The sequence below is a fragment of the Lactuca virosa genome, chromosome 8, assembly GCF_052849685.1.
Source record: "Lactuca virosa cultivar CGN04683 chromosome 8, Lactuca_virosa_CGN04683_v6, whole genome shotgun sequence".
Lineage (NCBI taxonomy): Eukaryota > Viridiplantae > Streptophyta > Magnoliopsida > Asterales > Asteraceae > Lactuca > Lactuca virosa.
Window position 1 is genome coordinate 60,282,640 of NC_136433.1, and position 21,214 is coordinate 60,303,853.

The 21,214-nt window shown below is 32.0% G+C and overlaps 3 protein-coding genes across 3 annotated transcripts; all 3 read left to right on the forward strand.

The window, feature by feature from the left end:
- The first annotated feature begins 1,747 nt into the window (after positions 1–1,747).
- On the forward strand, positions 1,748–6,050 carry LOC145129349 (inorganic pyrophosphatase TTM2-like). The gene is made up of 12 exons (XM_079064045.1): positions 1,748–2,054; positions 2,495–2,836; positions 2,958–3,072; positions 3,158–3,353; positions 3,417–3,530; positions 3,626–3,799; positions 3,896–4,090; positions 4,347–4,469; positions 4,543–4,649; positions 4,734–4,857; positions 5,238–5,510; positions 5,640–6,050. Exons 2-12 carry the CDS (start codon positions 2,500–2,502, stop codon positions 5,856–5,858), a joined length of 1,977 nt encoding a protein of 658 aa, XP_078920171.1. The 5' UTR covers positions 1,748–2,054; positions 2,495–2,499; the 3' UTR covers positions 5,859–6,050.
- Positions 6,051–7,082: 1,032 nt separating this feature from the next.
- Positions 7,083–11,221, forward strand: LOC145129350 (gamma aminobutyrate transaminase 3, chloroplastic-like). The gene is made up of 19 exons (XM_079064046.1): positions 7,083–7,232; positions 7,848–7,930; positions 8,017–8,101; positions 8,208–8,280; positions 8,379–8,476; positions 8,547–8,639; positions 8,738–8,811; positions 8,895–8,933; positions 9,195–9,283; positions 9,376–9,452; positions 9,616–9,690; positions 9,792–9,839; positions 9,930–10,013; positions 10,150–10,237; positions 10,308–10,386; positions 10,483–10,573; positions 10,671–10,749; positions 10,866–10,981; positions 11,078–11,221. The coding sequence occupies exons 1-19, from the start codon at positions 7,182–7,184 to the stop codon at positions 11,150–11,152; spliced, it is 1,497 nt and encodes a 498-aa protein (XP_078920172.1). The 5' UTR covers positions 7,083–7,181; the 3' UTR covers positions 11,153–11,221.
- A 5,226-nt stretch (positions 11,222–16,447) lies between these two features.
- LOC145134559 (F-box/FBD/LRR-repeat protein At1g13570-like) lies at positions 16,448–18,841 on the forward strand. The gene is made up of 4 exons (XM_079069396.1): positions 16,448–16,534; positions 17,228–18,052; positions 18,147–18,305; positions 18,405–18,841. The coding sequence occupies exons 2-4, from the start codon at positions 17,243–17,245 to the stop codon at positions 18,702–18,704; spliced, it is 1,269 nt and encodes a 422-aa protein (XP_078925522.1). The 5' UTR covers positions 16,448–16,534; positions 17,228–17,242; the 3' UTR covers positions 18,705–18,841.
- Positions 18,842–21,214: the final 2,373 nt, after the last annotated feature.

The following is a 21,214-nucleotide window of genomic DNA, read 5'->3' on the forward strand; positions in this document are numbered from 1 at the left end:
GTGGAGGGAAGAAGAAATGACTTGCACAACTGAGTATTTTCAATTTGGGGAATACGTCACTTGTTTATGTATCAGATCTTGTGAGCATTTTGGAGAAATTATTGAAAGTGAGAGCGAAGAGATTGGTGATGAAGTTGTCTAGAAATGGTGATGTTTAGTTTACACATGCAAATATTGGTTTTGCTGAAATGGAATTTGGTTAGGCAATGAACTGATCTTCAAACGGGTTTGTGTGTGTGTGTGTGTGAGAGAGAGAGAGAGAGAGAGAGAGAGAGAGAGAGAAAGAGAGAGAAAGAGAATGAGAGAGAGGACCATTTGTGTGCAAAAAACAAAGGGTATTTTCGTCATTCACAATCACTTAATAGAATTTGTTAACAGTGTTAGTCATAAGGGCCATTTGTGTGCAATGTTTGCTCCTTAGGGACCATCTTAGGAAAAAAAAGTTTCGTAAAGACTATTTCAAGAAAAAACTGTAAAACTGAAGGACCATTCATATAATTTACTCTATCTTTTAAAACCGGATAAACAGCCACAAAAATTACTATAAACCTAAATTTTAAAAATCAAATTTTCACATATTTGGCTAGTTCCCAAACCTTATGTAGGGGTCCATTTTTACTCTTTACACATGTCTTTAAAATCAAATGATTGGCCATGCTAATACTATACATAAAGACAATAAAACTCGACATGGAATATTAAAATGCTAAACATCATTACAACTTTACCAACCTTATAATGTTGATTAACCAAAATTTTGTTTGCAAAAAACTACGGTAAAATTCTCCGACATAATAACCTTATCTAGATTCTTCATATCTTTTGTTTTTTTTTGTTTTTGTTTTTGTTTTTGTTTTTTGTTTTTTTTTTTCTGAAGATTTTGACCAATAAATCACGAATTTACTCTACTTAATGGAATCAATGTTTTAGGTATATAAACGCTCTAATTTCAAGTCTTTGGAATCAATTTCAAACACAAATGTCGATGCTATTAGCATTGTAGCAACTCACCTCTTATATCTACATACATGACATCTGAAATATAGGATAACATACAACTTCAAACTCAAATTTAAAATATATATAACATCCATAATATTGAATACAACACAACTTCAAATTCAACCTCAAAACTAGAACAAACACTTTTTCTCACAAACCTCACATTATTTCAGTCAAAATTTTTTGTTTACTTTGGAAACAAATCTTACTTGTACTAATTTAAATAATTATTCAAGTATAATGTCTTAATCAAGCTGAAATTATTTTGTTAACCATAAAGCTACTATGGATCTGACTCTTACTTACTCTACTAGCTAAATGAACCTAACCTCTTTTTTTGTATGAACGAATATAACCATAGTGGTGATGCCAAGTCTTGACAAATAGATCGAGAAAATTATGAAAAATGAACAATGATTTTATATTAGATGTAATGAAGATATGACTTTATATTGGATGTAATGAAGATTTTTTTTAATATAACATGAGTTGACAACTTGGCTTCACTTGTATTATTTGTGTAGGATATGTATGTATTTAATAAAGTAAACATTTTTAATTTATCAAAATTAACTTATCATAAGTCTTTTAAAAGATAATACAAGATTTGTGTGACCAAGTTGTTTTCTAACTTCCAAAAACCGAAAGGGGTCCAAAGTCCAAACCCATAATATGGGGCCCAATAGCCCACATCTATTTACCAAAAAATGGCCACAAAATCGCAATATTTTACCCTGATATTTTCTTCGCCCAAAGGGTTTATATACTCTCTCCCCTGCAAACTAGAAATCCTGCAGATTCTCACTTCCCAAGAAAATCTCGGAAAATCATACCTTTTTATGCATCGAAAGGAAGAAACTTGAACTCTGAGAAAAAAAAAATCAATTTACGTACACATATAGCTATATGTATGAATACCTCATTGCTGACCAACTTTGTGCATTCTTTTGTTGCTCAAGTCTCACGCCCACTGTGTAATCTTGTTCTAAAACCTCTGAATTGATTACCCATTTGATCAATTATCGTTCTACACTAAAAGAGACCCCTCATTGGTAACTTTTCTACTGCTCTGTTCTTCGCTTGTTGTTTTGGCGATTAAGTCGGTTTGTTCTGATTGTTTTTAGATCCAATTCAAGTTTTCGAAACTTCCCCTTTTGAGAATACATTCATTTTTTTTCATTCAACATATTTGGTTACGAATTTCTTTATGTTTTATTTCATGTTTGATTGATTAGTTTTGTCACCACATGGAGCTATTGTGGTTGTTATTAAATCTTTATCGGGAAACGTGAAGATCGGTGACGTTGATCCCATTCATGGCTTTTTGTGTGTTTTCTTTTTCGTATATGATTTTTAGAAAATAAGAATGTCGTTCGTAATCTGCTAGCTTTACAAGTAATTCAAACTGTTCGATCAACTTTTGCGACAACAATTTGAAAAACTTTTATGTTTTTGATAACGAAATTGAATGCACCATTGCTCTTACTTTCAGATTAAATGGCTCTTGATAACTCAATGGGTGAATCAACTTCAAGAAAACAAGGTCTGTTGAAAGATCAAGTTCGTTTAGTTAAGAGAAAAGATTGTGATCGATCTGAAATTGTTCAAATTAAAGATACTTTATCGTTTGAAAAGGGGTTTTTTGTTGTAATTCGAGCATGTCAATTATTAGTCCAAACAAACGAAGGGATAATACTCGTTGGGTTAGCTGGTCCTTCTGGTGCTGGAAAGACTGCTTTCTCTGAGAAAATCCTTAACTTCATGCCGAGTGTTGCTGTCATATCAATGGATAATTACAATGATGCCACTCGTGTAATTGATGGTAACTTTGATGGTAAGATTTTCAAATCATTCTTGTCTATTTACAATTGGTTGAAAACATATGGGAGCCACCAAATCCTTCAAAAAGCTTGTTAGTTAACAAGATTTTTTGGTTTGAAAAATCTCCCAAACAGATCCTCGTTTGACAGACTATGACACTTTGCTTAAAAACATTCATGATCTTAAAGAAGGGAAGACAATTGAAGTTCCAATTTATGATTTCAAATCCAGTTGTCGCACAGGTTACAGGTTTGTATCTTTTTAAAAACATACATTATAAATAAATAAATAAAAACATAAACTTTATGATCTATATATAATGTGGTGATTGTAGGACACTTGAAGTCCCAAGTTCCCGAATTGTGATAGTTGAAGGCATTTATGCTTTGAGTGAAAAATTACGCCCTTTATTGGATCTTAGAGTGTCAGTGACAGGTGGCGTTCATTTTGATCTTGTGAAAAGGGTTTTGAGGGACATACAAAGAGCTGGACAAGAACCTGAAGAAATCATATACCAGATATCTGAAACGGTTTGTTTCTTCTTTTTCATTTAGTAAAATGACTATTTTGCCCCCTGACATTAAGATGAACAGGTTTATCCGATGTACAAGGCGTTTATAGAACCTGACCTTCAAACAGCTCATATAAAGATTGTCAACAAGTTTAATCCTTTCACTGGATTCCAGAATCCCACTTATATTTTAAAGGTTTTTAATTTTTTGTATTTCATTTTCATCAAGTGATAAATAATAAACTTGTAATTTCACTATCTGAAAATTGAAATACATATTTGATATTTCAGTCATCAAGAAATGTGAGTGTGGAACAAGTGAAATCCGCCATGTCAGAAGAATATACAGAATCTTTGGAGCAAATTTATGACATTTTTCTTTTGCCACCTGGCGAAGATCCAGAAACTTGTCAATCATATTTAAGGATGCGAAATCGTGAAGGAAAATATAATCTTATGTTTGAGGTTTGCTATAAATCTACACTTTCTTTAAAGTTATTCGTATTTCTTGTAATTCATTTAACATAATTCTTTTTTTTTTTAAAAAAAAAAAAATTCTAGGAATGGGTTACGGATCCTCCATTTATAATATCTCCAAGGATAAGTTTTGAAGTTAGTGTTCGGCTTCTTGGTGGCTTAATGGCATTAGGGTACACCATAGCTTCAATATTAAAGAGAAGTAGCCATGTTTTTCGTGATGATAGGGTGTGTGTGAAAATCGATTGGTTGGAACAAGTTAATCGCCATTACGTTCAGGTAATGGAATGGAATCATTCATTCCAATGGAATCGTTCATTCCATTGGAATGAAAAAAATATCTCTTTGTTTCGTTTGATGGAATGGAATCAACTATTCTTGAAGGGATGTCATTCCTTTCTTTTGTTAACTTTCCATTCCTTAATTTAAACTTTTCATGACACTAATCTTGTTTTTTTTTTCGAAAAGATCATGTTTTTAACAAATTATAATTCAATGTTTTAAAAGTAACTAACAATTATTTTATTTGATGAAGGTGTTAGGGAGAGATAGGGCAAGTGTAAGATATGTTGCAGAGCAATTGGGACTTGAAGGATCATACATTCCACGTACATATCTTGAACAAATGAAGCTTGAAAAGCTTTTAAATGAAGTCATGGTATCAAAACTATCAAAAACAATTTCATATTTTTGCTTTGACCTTGCTAAATTACGAATTTACCCTTGTTTAGGTACTACCCGAGGATATAAAAACAAAGCTAAGCATAGATGAGGAAATGCTTTCGAGCCCTAAAGGTTCAGTTACTCTTGCTACAATGAGAAACAAGTATCTTAAAAGGTACAATTTTTTAAAAAGTCAAAAAGTCAAATAAATGAAAGTTTGTTGCCTTTTTTTTTTTGTAATTATTTTTTATTTGTGTAGTGGAATGTCTCATTCGTATTCAACAGCAAGGGATAAAAATTTGAGCTCCATTACTGGATTTGGTGCCAATAGTCAAAGGTTTGATGATAGGAACACCGAGTCAACAGCCACATTAGCAAGCGAGGTAATCTTGTAAATTACATATTTGGTCCCTTGAGTTTACTCAAAATGTCAGGTTTAGTCCATCTTTCATTTTTGTTACAAATCGGTCCTCGTGGTTTCCTTTTGTTGCAGATATGCCCCATGGGTTGTTGAATCTAACTACCCAACTGTTAATTTTTTTTTTATAAAAATGACCATTTTGCCCTTGGACCAAACTCGTAAAAACAATAGTCTCGGTCCAATGAAAGTTGTACGGCCTGTTCTGTCTTGTCTTGTCATGTCAGTATTTGACTTTTGTTCCGTACATGTTTTGTCTTGTCCTGTCAGTATTTGACTTTTGTTCTATTCTGTCTTGTCTTGTTTTGTCTGTATTTGATTATTGTTGTTTGTCATCTTCTAAAGGGGGCAATTAGTCAACTATCGGAACAAATTTCAACATTAAATGATCGAATGGATGAATTTACATCTCGGATTGATGAACTTAATTCCCAATTCACTAGAGGGATAAATTATAATAGTCAACAAAAACCCGAATCATGCAATAATGGATCTGGATCCGTATCAACTTCTTACTTCACATCTGTTGTTGGTGTTGCAAATGGTTCATCTGGATCTTTGGTGCGACATTCTTCATCTTCAAATCAATTAGCCAAAGATTCTCCTTTGATTGAAGAGGTAATTCATTTCTTTTCACTTTATATATCTTTTACTTGATAAATCTTGTAACATATGTCAGCGTTTCTTTGACTTAATATAGAAAGAACGACTTAATACAGACTCTTACTACTTGATCTTGTGAAACAGATATCAGGAATTGCACGGAGTCAACAAAAAATCATGCATCAATTGGACATTCTTCACACAAGTATTCGTGATAAAATGGGAGAGAGATCTCGTGTAGAAAGAGAATCCAAGAAAAGTAAAGGGTTGGAGGTTGATGCAATCATGGTTTCTTTGCTATTAGCCATGGCTTGTGGTGGTGTTGGGATCTTCATGTTGAAGTGGGTTTCATCAAGAAATTGATTCTTTCTTCTAACTCATTTGTTTTTTTTTTTTGCTAGTTTTTATAACAAATCTTGATGTTTTTAACAAGAATTTTTTCGGATATTCATGGGTCGAATTGATCTGCGGTTTTAGAGATATTGGGGTTTGAGTTAAAGCTCTTAGGGCCCTTTTGAGTTTTGACAAAGAAAGATATGTCTGTTTACCATTTTAGCTTCATTGTGATTTTGGCTTTAAAGTTAAGATTAAACTAGTAGTTTGAACAATTAGATATACTACATGACCAACTATAATTGAATCTATGAAAATGGAAGAATGTGAAACATGGAAATATGACATTTATAGTAATCCTAAATAATGTTTTGTGAAATGTCTTATTTTGTGGAATATAATATGGGAAAATCAAACTCCAATTTCATTAATGACCATATGGACCCAACCCAACATGTAAATTTGATATTGAAACAAGATAAAAAAGTAAAAACCATGAAAAACAAAGAATAAAGACAAAAATATTTTTTTGTAACCTAAACTAGTAGTTCAAATAAGAAAATATACATCACATGGAGACAAAAGTGTTAACTAATCTAAATATAACTTGAAAATATGAAATTAACACTTCACAAAAAAAATCCGAATTATTCTTATTTTGCAAAATGAAGCTAGAAATAATAAAGCCAATTTGGAGCTTATTAAGCTAATCACAAGAATTTAAAGAATAGTTATTGCTTTGAATCCATTTCATTACCCAAATTGATTGCAAGAAAATTTGCACTTTAAAGAAATAATAAGAATTTCCAAAAGGTTTTGATAGCGGTGTCACAAACAACAAAAAAATACATCAATTTTTTAGGACCATCTTTTCCATTTTGCAATAACAAAATATTATTTGCAAAATTTGCGATTATTTAAATATAGATGTAAAAAAATGGTTATTTTGGTGTAACACAAAAATACAAACCGAAGTAAAAAGGGGGAAAACACATGACTATAAAAAAAACTAGCCACAAACACAAACAATGGGAATAAAAAGTTAAAACAAATTTACATAAAAAAATAAGCCAAATGTAATTAGCAAATATTAGCAATAATAATGGAAGCTGAAAAATAATGAAAAAAATGCTACCAACCCAAATATTAAAAACAGATACAAACAAAGCACAAACATGACAATGAATCTAGTCCTATTTGTGTGATAAATACTATTCTTTTTTATTTTATATAAATAACTGTGTTAAATAAATAAATAATACATGATCCTGTGGTGGGGCCTGAAATAGGAATCAAAGGTCTTCTTGTTCTTTGATGGTCTCTTTCTCACTGACTCACTCTCTCACTCTGTAAATGAAGAATCGTCATCTCTTTCGATCAGCCATGGCTGCTACCTCCTCCAAGGTTAAACAAATTTTCATTTCTTTGCATCTTCTTGTATCATTCACTTGGCCTTATCATCATCTATATTCTGTTTCATAGTCCTCTGATCCTTTCGTTCTCTTTTAATATTTCCCTATTTCGTAATTTATCATATCATCGCATTATCTTGCCGCTTTTGGTTTGAAAATTAGGGCTTTTTTAGTGTACTTTGACTAATTCTTGAGTTAAATTGTGTTTCTACGACTAAAAAGATGAATAGTCAACGTCTTAGTTTTCCAGATGACACTTGACACCTTTTCAATTACCAAATTAACGTGAATTTTGCTGGAATTATCGCCACAAGTTCAAATTAAGGGGTTTAAGAAATTGAATCAATCGGATGATCAATAATCAAAAAGATTTTTTACATTTACCCTAAACAATCACTCATTGTTTGCTTCTCAAATCCGAATATTTTATCCCACAAAGAAGTTGGAAATTTGAAATCAGATTTGCCAAACAATACAAAACTAATTATCAAATGAAGGCAACAACACTATGAATCATTAATTTATACAAAATCGTATCACGCCTTATTAATTTATAGAATAAAGTTCACTAAATCAGGAAATATTTGTTTTGCGATTCATGATACAGATTCGTTCGTCAGTAAGAAATGTGCAAACTCTTTCCACAGTCAGATGGAACACTACAAATGCTGCCATGGCTGATGATGATAGGTATGTCATGTAAACAGTTTGCTTCAATCTCAACTTTTATCAACTTTATAAATATTTATTTTAAAATTGTTAAATTTCATTCTTAGATACAAGGGACATAGTATGTTAGCACCTTTCACAGCTGGATGGCAAACCACTGAATCAAACCCATTGGTGATAGAGAAATCTGAGGTATTCTTTTATTAATTCGGTTTATTATCTTTAAAATTTGACAAAATATGTGAACTTGAAATCAAATTTTGATTTTTTTTCCCTTATATTCTTCAATTGCTTGTAGGGATCTTATGTATATGACATAAATGGGAAAAAGTATCTTGATGCTCTTGCTGGTTTATGGTGCAATCCTTTAGGTCATTCTCAATTTCTCATATTCGTATTTGATTTTTATTTTTCTTTTTATTATTACATTTCTTGATTTATTTATATGTTATTTTGAATTGTTTTATAGGTGGAAATGAGGCTCGACTTATTGCTGCTGCAAACAAGCAACTGAATACTTTACCTTTCTATCATTCTTTTTGGAATCGTACTACAAAACCCTCTTTGGTAAAATTAAATTATTTTTATGAGATTCTTTTGTTATGTGATTTATAATTTTATATATTTATGGTTACAGGATCTTGCAAGTGAACTTTTGGGAATGTTTACAGCCAATAAAATGGCAAAAGTTTTCTTCACAAATAGTGGATCAGATGCAAATGATACTCAGGTTCAGCAACTAATGACCATTTTACCCTTCTCAAATCAATACACAATTATTCATGCTACCCTCATAAAAATCAAACTTGAAGCAATTATCATTTATAGGTGAAGCTGGTGTGGTATTACAACAATGCCCTTGGAAGGCCAAATAAGAAGAAAATTATTGCAAGGATAAAATCGTAAATTCACATCTTAACAGATCTTTATACAACTTTTCTTTCCCGCATAGCACAATTCTAATGTGTACTCTATATTCTCACAGCTACCATGGATCCACTCTTGTATCAGCTAGTCTTTCTGGGTATGTCATGTTTCAAAAAAAAAATAAGTTTGACTAATGAGGTCAACTCAACTAAAATTCAAACTTCAAAATTGATATTAATACCAACACAATTCATCACCAACTCTTTTCTTATGTAATTATGTTGTAAAATTCAACTTGGGTTTCAATTTTTTTTTCCTAAAAAGCAAAATTCCATCAATCTTGAAGTTAAAAAAAGCTTACTTGTTTGACCATGAAAGTCAAAGTGTCCCTTATTTGTATAATCTTGTTTTCTTTTAGGCTTCCAGCATTACATCAAAATTTTGATCTCCCTACTCCATTTGTATTGCACACTGATTGCCCCCATTATTGGCGATTTCATCTTCCAGGTTTTTTTTTTCTTTCTTTCTTGTTACCCATGAACATTTAATTATCAAAATGATGTGATAATTAATTAATTAATTATAGTGAATTATTTTAGGTGAGACAGAAAAAGAATTTTCAACAAGGTTGGCTACCAATTTGGAAAACCTCATCCTAAAAGAAGGACCAGAGACGGTAAGGTCTTCTGTTTAGGACAGTACAAAACAGGCTGTACTGTATCTGACATGACATGACATGACAGCTATAACATACACTGATACACATCAACAAAATTTTAATAAAAAACTTTTGGCATCACATTTTGATAAAAAAAAAATTGTTCTTTTTTTGTTTTTAGATAGCTGCATTTATTGCGGAACCAGTGATGGGAGCAGGTGGAGTGATACTTCCCCCTAAAACATATTTTGAGAAGGTCAAGTTGACTAATAAAAGTTTTCATGCTATTTTACTATTTTACCCCTGTGCATCTTTGTTGAACCATGAATAGTAATAGTAGTTTTGTGTGTGATGCAGATTCAAGCTGTCGTAAAAAAATATGACATTTTATTTATTGCTGATGAGGTAATTGGTTGTTATAATTTGTTTTTTTTTTTTTTCTGAACTATTAGTTTTTTTAAAGTACATGATATACTTTTGTTTATTATTTTTAAGGTAATATGTGGATTTGGGAGGCTTGGAACCATGTTTGGTTGTGATAAGTACAACATTAAACCCGATCTTGTCACCATAGCTAAGGTATGACTATTAAAAATTCGGTTTTTTTTTAAAAAAAAAAAATTAAATTGTTAAAGGATAATTATAAAGTATATATATATATATATATATATATATATATATATATATATATATATATATATATATTTTTTTTCAGGCTCTTTCCTCGGCTTATATGCCAATTGGTGCTGTTCTTGTGAACCCTAAGGTTGCTGATGTCATATATTCTCAAAGCAATAAACTTGGTATGTGTATATAAATTTAAAAAGACTTGTGATGTTTAATTATTTATAACTTTTTGTTTTTTTATTTTAGGTTCATTTTCTCATGGATTCACGTATTCTGGGCACCCTGTAGCCTGTGCTGTTGCACTAGAAACACTCAAGATTTATAAGTATGTTCTTACATTCTTCATATCAAAATCCTATTTTTTTTCCCTAATCAAGATTTCTTATTAAATTTGAAGCCTTTATATTAATTTTTTTTATAGAGAGCGAAATATTCTTGATCAAGTAAACAGCATCTCCCCAATGTTTCAAGATGGTATAAAAGCCTTTTCCTCAAGTCCCATAGTTGGAGAGGTATTAAACTATTAATAATGTTCATGGATTTTATAGAATTTTTTTTTTTTTTTTTTTTTTTACATTTTTGTTAAAGTTGATTCTGTTTTTTTTGTAGATTCGTGGAACAGGGTTGATTTCTGGGACAGAGTTTACAGATAACAAGTCACCAAATGAACTGTTCCCACCAGAATGGGGTAAGATTCCAATCATAAAACTTGTCTACTTTTTGGTATGATGGAATCAGGATTGAGGAAAGGAATGGAATGGTTGATTCCATTACATTGCTTTATTCCATTTGTTTGAATGATAGGAATCGGTGCATACTTTGGAGCACAATGTGAGAAACATGGGATGTTGGTTCGTGTTGCTGGTGACAGTATAATGATGTCTCCACCATTCATCATGACATCAAATCAAGTTGATGAGGTCAGTAGTTTTTTTTTTTTTTTTTTTTTTTTTTTTTTTTTAAATTAAAAACTAAAATTTCATTATTGCTAAAAATGTTTTGATGTTTTGTTTCAGTTGGTAAGCAAATATGGGAAGGCATTGAAGGATACTGAAACAAAGGTGGAGGAGCTCAAATCACAGCTCAAGTAGTAGTTGTAGTAGGTGTTATATATATATATATATATATATATATATATATATATATATATATATATATATATATATATATATATATATATATATATATATATCTCATCAAATGTTAAAACAAGATGTAAAGATTTGAGCGACTAAAGTGTTCAACTTATGGAATTAAATAATATCGTATCAGAAATATTAGATACGATATTATTTATTTCACAATATAATATGGTAATTTGTAAATATCCCATGATACCAACAATATGTAAACATTTTATATGTTTTAAAGATTAAATGCATAAAGAAGAAGAAAGAAATAATTGATGAATCATAAACACACCACGTGTAGAGCACCCAATCCACAATATCTATGTCAAAAGATAATCCCCCAAAGAAAACTTTATAAGATGAGTTCGTTTGCTTTGTTTTTTAATTATTCTTTCAAAAAAAATGAAGTTATATGTTTTTTTAATGTAAAATACTATTTTCACGTATTTAAAGAAATGTATTTTAAACAATTATAGCTATTTTAGTTATTAGCTTGTAAGAGATTTGATTCTGTTTTTTTATCCTTACCAAATAAATTAAACAGTATTATTAAACATATTTTTTTGAATAAAAAATGTTTCAACAATAATTTATTTCTATTTAACAAAGAAATATAAAATATAATATTAAATGTCTATTTAATGAAGGTCACAAGTGATATTCTTTTAAGAAATGTTGTATATGACTTGGAGTAAAATGGTTGCAATATTTGGATATCAAACAAGCATAGTATTGAGGTATATAAAAAGTTGAGGTTATATTATTAAGTATACATCGATCAACATCGGCATTAATATGTACTCTAACTACTTATGATGTTGCAGACTCCATTTATTTCTTTAGGGTCACAGGGGAGTGATGCATTTGGAAAGCAACTCCAACCTCAATTTGTAAAAGTTGTTGGAGAGAAGACATGAAAAGGGTAATATGAATTTGAGAGTTCCATGCAGTGCTAAAGTAAGAAAGTTGAAATGGTTTAAATCAAGAAGACTTTACAAAATTAAAAAAAAAAAAAAACAATAATAATTTAGCCATTTTTAGTAAAAAAATTAAAAGATTATCAAATTTAGCCATCAAATTTGTATGTGATTAAGGTTACTAGCAATTTTACCTATATTACCTATGAGTTCACTATAGTGAGCTATGAAATCGGCCGTTTTTGGCCCATGGGCCCAAGTATATAAACACTAAAATTTTGAAATAATCTCATTTTTCATACTTTCAAATTGATAAAAATCATTTCTACTCTCTTTAATGCCCCAAAAACAATATTCTTCCGAAAACTTTATAAGTTATATAAACGTTTCATGTCTTATTCAAATCAGTTAGCCAAAGATTCTCCTTTGATTGAAGAGGTAATTAATTTCTTTTCACTATCAGTGTAACTTTGACTTAATACAAAAAGAACGACTTAATGCAGATAGTCATGGAACATGTCTTATTCCATTTTGTATGTCATTCCACTCCATTCCATCCAACCTAACAGACTCTCACTACGTGATCTTATACAAATATTAGGAATTGCACGGAGTCAACAAAAAATCATGCATCAATTGGACATTCTTCACACAAGTATTCGTGATAAAACGGGAGAGAGATCTCGTTTAGAAAGGGAATCCGGATAAGATGACAGGAATCTCGTCGGAGCTGTCAAATACGTCGGAAACCGGATAAACCTCCGATAGCATGTCATAAGGATATTTTTTGAACAGTTTAACATGGGAAATATAGACAAAAAAACAGAATAACTAAATATGTATAAATAAAAAAATTGCAAAAATGGTCCCTGTGGTTGACAAAATTCTACGGTTTTGGTCCAAAAAAGTTTGATGATGCATCGGTGGTCCAATTTCGGATACCTTGTACGGTTTTGGTCCCTATGGTAGGCATTTTTGTGTGATTTTGGTCCATAGCCAACTTGAAATGACGAATATGCCCTTTATTAATTCTTTTCTAATTAATTTTAATTAAAAAATATAACCCCCCTACTAACCCACCTACCATCTTTCTCTCTTCCCCATCTCCGATCAATATCTCTCTCTTTCTTTTCATTTCCGTTAGACACCACCATCTGCCATGGAAAATAAAAAAAAATAAAAAAAACCAGCTCCATGCTACCTCCGTCTTCCATCAGCATCTACGAGACCGAAGGAGGTCGTGGCTCAACAACCAGAGAATCGATCTAATCGCCGCTGCACAATACCTCCGCCAAATCCTGTTAAAACCCAAATTTTTTGGATCTCCATTGTTGCCACTCTTCACCTGTAGCCACCCACTGCGTCGCCACTTTTCCCATCCCTCTCTCTCACAGTTCTACTCTGATCCGATCAAATCGATCCATAACCCCACCGATGTCGTTTGTAGGAGGCTAGATGAGGTGTTGCTCTGTTGTGGTTTTTGGCTGAGGTGATGCTTGATGGTGGAAGGAGTGTTTTCAGTGGAATGATGGAGGTTTATGGTGGTGTGTGAGGCTTAACAGATGGCGATGGAGGCTGTGGATGTAATGAAGGTTTTTGTTTCCAGTGTCGTTGTAATTCGGTGACATAAGGATCTCGTTTTTTGGTGTAGCAGGTTAGATGATTGATGGTGGTTTTAATGGTTGTGAGCTTCGACGATGATTACAGGTGGTGCGACAGGTAGTTGTGGTGATTTTAATCGGGAGAAGGGTTTGATTCCAGCAAAACAGGAGGAGGGAGGGCAGTATGGATGGGGAATTTGAGATCTATGGCAGAGGCGGTGGTGGTGATCTAGGTGAACTCCGACGAGAATGTCAGCTGACGAAGGTGGTTCAAAACAACGGTGATAGAGGGTGGAGTTGGAGATGAAGGGACCATTTTTGCAATTAATTTATGTATTTTAGTAATTAAAAAAATAAAAAATATAAATTATAAGGGCATAATCGTCTTTTTAAGTGTATAAGGACTAAAACCAATAAAAAGATCTAATTTTGGACCATTGGTGCACCACTAAAACTTTTTGGACCGAAACTGCAGAATTTTGCCAACCACGGGGACCATTTTTGTAATTTTGTCGTATAAATCTACTCTAATAAATGAATATTTTTTTGTCACTTGTCACCCTCTCATTCAATTTGTCAAATGTCATTTTATGATTATTTTGAATTAATTTTTTTTCCACATGTCATTTTATGAAATTTTCTATTTTATTAAAAATATTTTAATGTAATAATTGCAATAAATGTAGTAATAAATGTATATCAATTTCATTAATCGTCTTACCTTTTAATTTCAAAATTTCCAAAATTAAAACTCATTAATTTCTTTTGTTTATTTATTTAATTTAAAAGATAAAAAACATTTTTATTATAATAATTCATTATTTTTCTTATTTTTTTATAAATTCAAAGTTTTCAAATATTTTGACATTTATATTTAATTTTTTTTAAATTTAACCGATATAATACATTGGTTGGATTTCAGAGATATGTATAAATCAAAATTCATTATCAACACTTGTGAGACATTTTAATACCATTGGGCCATTTGAAATGGCCCATACTTAAAAAAAGACAAAATTGCACAAATGATCCCTTTGGTTAGCTGAAAATTATCACTTTGGTCCAAAAAGGTTTGGACTAGCACCAGATGTCCAAAATTTTTATTTTGTTGCGAGTTTGGTCCAATTTGCTATGAACTTTTTCTTAATGACGATTTTGCCCTTATTTTTTGTTCTTTTGCAATTTTTTTATTATTTAATTGTTTTTTTATTAAAGGAAAAAATTAAAAATAAAATTTGTATTTTCTATTTTATTTTTGTAATTTTTTTATAACAGAAATAAAAAAAAATAAAAATGCAATCTCTCTCTCTCTCGTTAATGCCCATTCCTTCTTCATTACTTTTCCTTTACAAAAGCTCTTTAATGGTTTCTTCCCCAAAAATTCATCAAGAACATCAAATTAGATACAAGAATTTGTCATTAGAACCAGAACAACACCATATCTCATTTCAAGCTTTTTCCAACAAAACCCAGATCTCATGTCAAGCTTCTTTTGGTGAACCTCCAAAGATACGACTCCTGCTCATCCGTTCCTCAAAACCATCGAGACCTGCAAAACAACTCACCACTTCCATCACCCACACCACACCACCAATAGCTTCACCTGAAACCACAAACCATGGAATCAAATTTCTTCCTTTGTCGGGTCCATCTGGGTCTCCCCAAAATCTATCAATTCGTTGATGGGTTTTGGGGGTGAATCTAAATGGGTTGCATCATCTCATAATTGGTTCATCTCATAATTGGTTCATCATTCAGAGGAGATTTGGTGTTGTTGGTGGTTGTGTTTGGACTTTTTCGCCATTAAAGCAGAAGAATCATTGAGCTTGTTGCTTGAATTTGCTGATATTAGAGCTCTGTTGGTTCTGCAAGACGAGAGAGATATGAGAGGAACAGATATATCACAATCTTCCTACGCTGCTTCTTTGTCATGTTTTGAAGATTCAATATGGTTAAATCTGATGGAGGTATCTACAATAGTACACACAAATCCATATACACATACAAAGATAGGGTTCATAAATCAAACAATGGTGTAGAGTTAGGGTTCAAATAAATCAAACAATAGTTCAACATATTCACGGTGAGGGCATAATGGTAACCTGATGAAGCTTCTTGAAGATTTGAGTATCGATATCTCCAATTTGAACTTCAAACTGATCTTCGTGACTCATTTTGAACAGAGAAAGAAGCTTTCTACTCTGCAATCCAAGGTTTGTGGGTAGAGGTGGAAGTCGATCTGAGTTGATCTGCTGGTAAGAGGAAAAGGGGCGGAGCCGATCGGTGGGCAAATAGTAGATCGGACGGAGATACGACAACAAAATTCGAGTTCAGTTTGTGTTAGGCTGGAAAAGATGTAGCTCATAAATTGATTTCTTCCAAAATAGAAAGATTGTTGGTGGGTTTGAGTTGCAGGGAGGAAGACCAAGGGAAAGGGGAATGTGTTTTTTATTGTATCTGTTGTTCTTGAACAATCGAAGAGAGAGAGAGAGATTTGACTTTTTTAATTTTCTTTTAATCAGAAAAATATTTAAATAAATAAAAAAACTAAAAAAGCAAAAATCAAGGACAAAATCGTCTTTATAAAAAAGTTAAAAACAAATCGGATCAAACTCGCAACAAAATAAAAAATTTGGACTTCTTATGCTAGTCCAAACTTTGGACCAAATGACAATTTTCAGCTAACACTGTCATTGTTGTCTTAAAAAAAAAATGAAAGCGGTGCATATTTTGTATTATATAATATGCTTTCATAGTTTCATCCTTCGTCTCCTTCACTTCCTTCTCTTACCTGAACAATCGAGGATCATCAGTCTTAATCTTAGGTACGAATCTTTTTCCTTTCACACCTAATTTGTTCTAATTTTTATCTTTTTTCAAATCGATTTAGATTCCTAATTTGTAAGGATCTGTCTTTTCTGCAAATGGGTTTGATCATTATTGTCTCTCCTTCTTTGGGTTCTTTTAAAGTTTGCAAATTGGATATAAAAATCCCTAATTCACTTACACCCCATGTTTGATGACTAAAAAATTTAAATAATTTGCTATCTTATCTTGTAGATCCTTATCTTGTAGATCCTGTCCTAATTGGACTTGCGGTTTCTTGAATAGTTTGAATGTGTGTTCTTTTGTTAGTTTTGATTCATATGAACATTTGCACATTGTTAAGTCATATCCTGATCAATTTTCATAACTCTTTTAACATAATATTCCACTGAAATTCTTTCTATTTATTTGAGCTTGACGATTTGCCATTGAATTTATAATCAGGAATCAAGAAACCCCAAAGCGATTCTTCTCAATACATTGTGTATAAACCCTAGTGTCTTACAATTAGGCAAAAGTTTGAATCTTTTCTTTAACGTCTTAACATCTGAATCTTCTCAATACATTGAGGACGTTACAATTGAGAAACAAAAACAATGAACAAATCAACCTCGAACTTTCCTTTTTTCTTAGTTTTTCTTTTGGATAAACGAGTTAAATTGTTGATAAAACACAATTTCTTTGATTTGTAGGGAAGAAGGAACAAAATGCATATGGAATTTGAAGACTATATAACTGATCTCCCCCAAAGTATTATCGAAATCATACTAACAAAACTTCCATTGAGAGAAGCTGTAAGAACAAGTATATTATCTTCTAAATGGAGATACAAATGGGCTACACTTACACACCTTGAGTTTGATGACAAATGTGTATCCGGGACCCACGATAGATCACTTGCAGAAACCAATCTTGTAAAATTTATAACGCGGTTTCTTTTTCTTCATGATGGACCTATCAATAGATTCTCTCTAACTACTGCTTATTTACAAAGCTCCCCTGATGTAGATCAATGGCTGCTTTTCTTATCAAGAAAAGATGTCAAAGAATTGCTTCTTGAGTTAGGTGAAGGAGAGTGGTTTAGAGCACCTTCATGTCTTTTTTCATGTAAAAAATTGATTCGATTGGAGCTTGTTAGATGTGAGTTAGATCCTCCATTATCTTTTAAAGGGTTCCCATATCTTAAACACCTTAATCTTCAACAAGTTCTTATTGCTCCTGAAGCTGTTGAGAATTTTATCTCGGGTTGCACTCTTCTTGAAAGTTTGACTTTATCGTATTTTGATAGTTTAGAACTCACAATTCGGGCTCCAAATCTAAAGTTTTTAATCTTGGAAGGCGAGTTTAAAGATATATGTCTTGAAAATACTCCAAAATTGGTTGCTATATCTGTTGCTATGTACATGACTGATGATATTGCTGAACATTTTGGTCAAAGTTCAAGTTGTAATTTTGATAAGTTTCTTGGTGGTGTTCCTTCTCTTCAAAGACTCATTGGACATATTTACTTTACAAAGGTTAGATTTTTATCCAAGTTTAACACTTACAAATTTGCATTATTTGATTGATTGATTGATTGATTGTGTTTTTGTTTTCTATGATTCTATTTAGTATATGAGTATAGGCAACACCTTTGGGAAAACAGAGATGACATACAAACAGCTAAAGGTTATTGAATTGTATCAAGTGAGCTTTGAGGATATGAAAGAAATAATGGTGGTTCTTCGATTGATTCTAAATGCTCCTAATCTTCAAGAACTTCAAATTTCTGTGAGTTATATAGATTTCATATACAAATTCTATTTATTTACATGATACTATAAAGAATCTTGAAGATGAAAAATAACAAATTTGGGATTGAATATTTAGGGTTCATCGAATTCATCATCTGCAACAGAAGCTAGGAATTTGGATTTCTGGGAGAATGAATGTCCTTTTGAGTGCAGATTTGAAAGGCTTAAGATGGTGAAGATGACAGATATGTCTGGTGTTCCACATGAAATGGGATTCATAGAGCTTTTACTTGGGAGTTCACCTGTTCTTGAGACTATGAGCATCACTCCAAGTGTTTATATGACTGAAGGAAGAACAAGATTTTTGATCGAGTTACTCAGGTTTAGAAGAGCATCAGCAGGAGCTGAAATCATATTTCTTCAAGATCAAGTGTAAATCTTTACAACATTTATTATCTCATGATTGTAACTTATTACATACATACTGATATGCAAATCAAAGACTTGTATGGATTTATGAACTTTGTGTTGATGGCATTAAGGTTATGGAGCTGAAATCATATTTCTTCAACACATGCCATCCTCTCATTACTAATAAAGTTTTTGCATGTTCGTGATCCAAACCCCAAAAAGAAGATACATTTTGGATGAGGTTATTTTCATATTTAAATTTAAAAAATGAACAAGAGATAAACATTTCCCTTGCTTAGAGAGTTTTCTTTCTATGTATATGTAAGCCACTATTCCAAACTTCTCACAAAAGTGTCCATAGATTTTCAAGGCTCCATGTGTGGTTGAAAGTTCCTAACATATAGGGTACATGCCAATCTTTCCAAGGATTACTCATTAGAGTTTGATTTTGCATTGATACCAATTTGACTATCATCATTAGAACTACTATCAATAGTATTTTTTTTCATGTTCCTAATACACCACGCGATTTACACGCATTTATAATAACCTTAGATCGATCTCACAATAATTCAAATAACCAAAACTATTACTTTTGTCGGTCTTTTTTCAGTCTCGGTCCAGGCCAGTGTAGTGCTGTAGTTTTTGTGTTTGTTTCTTTCTGGTGGATTCTGTCTTTCGATGAGGCTTGTTTTTATTTTATTTTATTTTTTTATTATTATTTTCTGATTCTGTTTTTTAACCCAGTCTTTTTGGACAATTTTGTCTCATAACATTAACATATATAACTTCAATATTTCATTAATATAAAAAGCTTAAAAATTATTTTATAACTTTACTTAATTTGTAAAACAAAAATATATTATTCAAACGAAGATATGCGGAAGGATATTCCAAAAATTGCAAGTGTCGTCGGTATATGGGTAATCATGGTTGGGGTTGTCATATTGTACTTATTGCGTAATTTGCATGTCGTTTTTGAGTGTCGACGATGAAGTCTTTATCAATTTTTTCCACATCGGAGTTATTACATGATGACAAGTCTTGCTTTCCGTTTTTTCTTCCAAAATCTTGTTGTTAATATATAACTTGTTGACATTGATTGCATCCAGCAAAGAACTTGTTTTTTTTTAGTTGCACAAAATTATTCCAGATCGATATGGTACGGTTTGCTTTGATACATTTCTCAAATAGTGCGTTCGGATCAAAGCCCGCCGAGAGATGTGAGATTTTTAAAGAGAAATAGTGATTAAGCAAGTAGGAACCATTAGGGTCTGTTGTGGGATTAGGGATATCAACGGGACCAAATGAGGGCGTAAATAGCCTCCATGCCCCAGAATTCGTCTGTTTCCCCCGACCTTGAACCTGACCCCGAGTTCCTCCGTCTACCTACCCCGATCCCACCCCCAAATTTCAAGACCGCCCTCGATCCCGCCCTCGTTTCCCCGTTTCCCCTAATCCCCCATTAACCCCATTTGACCCAAAATCTTTTGTTTAACCTTATTTACCTTATTTTTTTTCACTTGTTTATTTTATTAAACCTTACATATTACACTAGTTATTCATATACAAAATATATATTACATAATGGCTACTCTAAGTTTAATATTTATTTTTATAAATAAAATAATTAAATATTAAATAATTATTTCGGGGCCCTTGCAGGATATTCGTGTTGGGTTAATCGGATTTATGAGTGCAGGGGTATTTTAGGAAAAAAATTTAAGTATTTGATTTAGATTAGGAAGTTTTTTGCTTGCTTAACAAATATTACGTATTGGTTTATGTTACTGCTTTCATTAGTATAAATAAAGACATGTATTCGTTAGTTTAGATAAAGATCTTTAGCAATAAAATCATTTGTCACAGTTTTTCCTGTTCCTCCTTTGTTTGGTCTTGGGCATCAAGGTATTACCAGTTTAATACCTTACACTTGATATCAGAGCCTAGGGCTCGTGAAGGCGTAGGGTGGCCGGTTTGAGAGTCGGTTTCAAGAAAAGTGTAACCTTAAGTTGCGGGACCGATTGTCACAACTAGAAAATTCCATGCTTTTGTAACAACAATGAGGATAACATTTGTAAACAAATTTGGAAAACATGCATGATGATTATTCAATGACAACAAAATTTCCATCAAACACCTTATGCAAACACTTCAAATAGTCAACGAAAGATTGGAAACCCTGAAAATCCTGGTTTAAGTCCAATATGGACTAGGATTTCCTTATTGGGCCTAATGGACCAATAAGCTTCCAATTTGACTATTTTGGGCTTAGAACTCTTAAATGGGCTCTAATTGGACCCACTCTCATGAGACTTAACCTTTTTGGGCCTTATAAGTCTAAAATGGATTAGTTTACCTTTAATGGGCCTTGTTGGGCCACAACAAATCTGATTAGCCTTAATGGGCTCAAATCCATTCTTTTATACCATAATGGGCCGTGAACCACCTTAGGAGCCCAATGGGCCGGAAATACTAAGTTGGGCCTTATAAACTTCGAACTAAGACAACTAATGGCCCAACACTATGCAACTT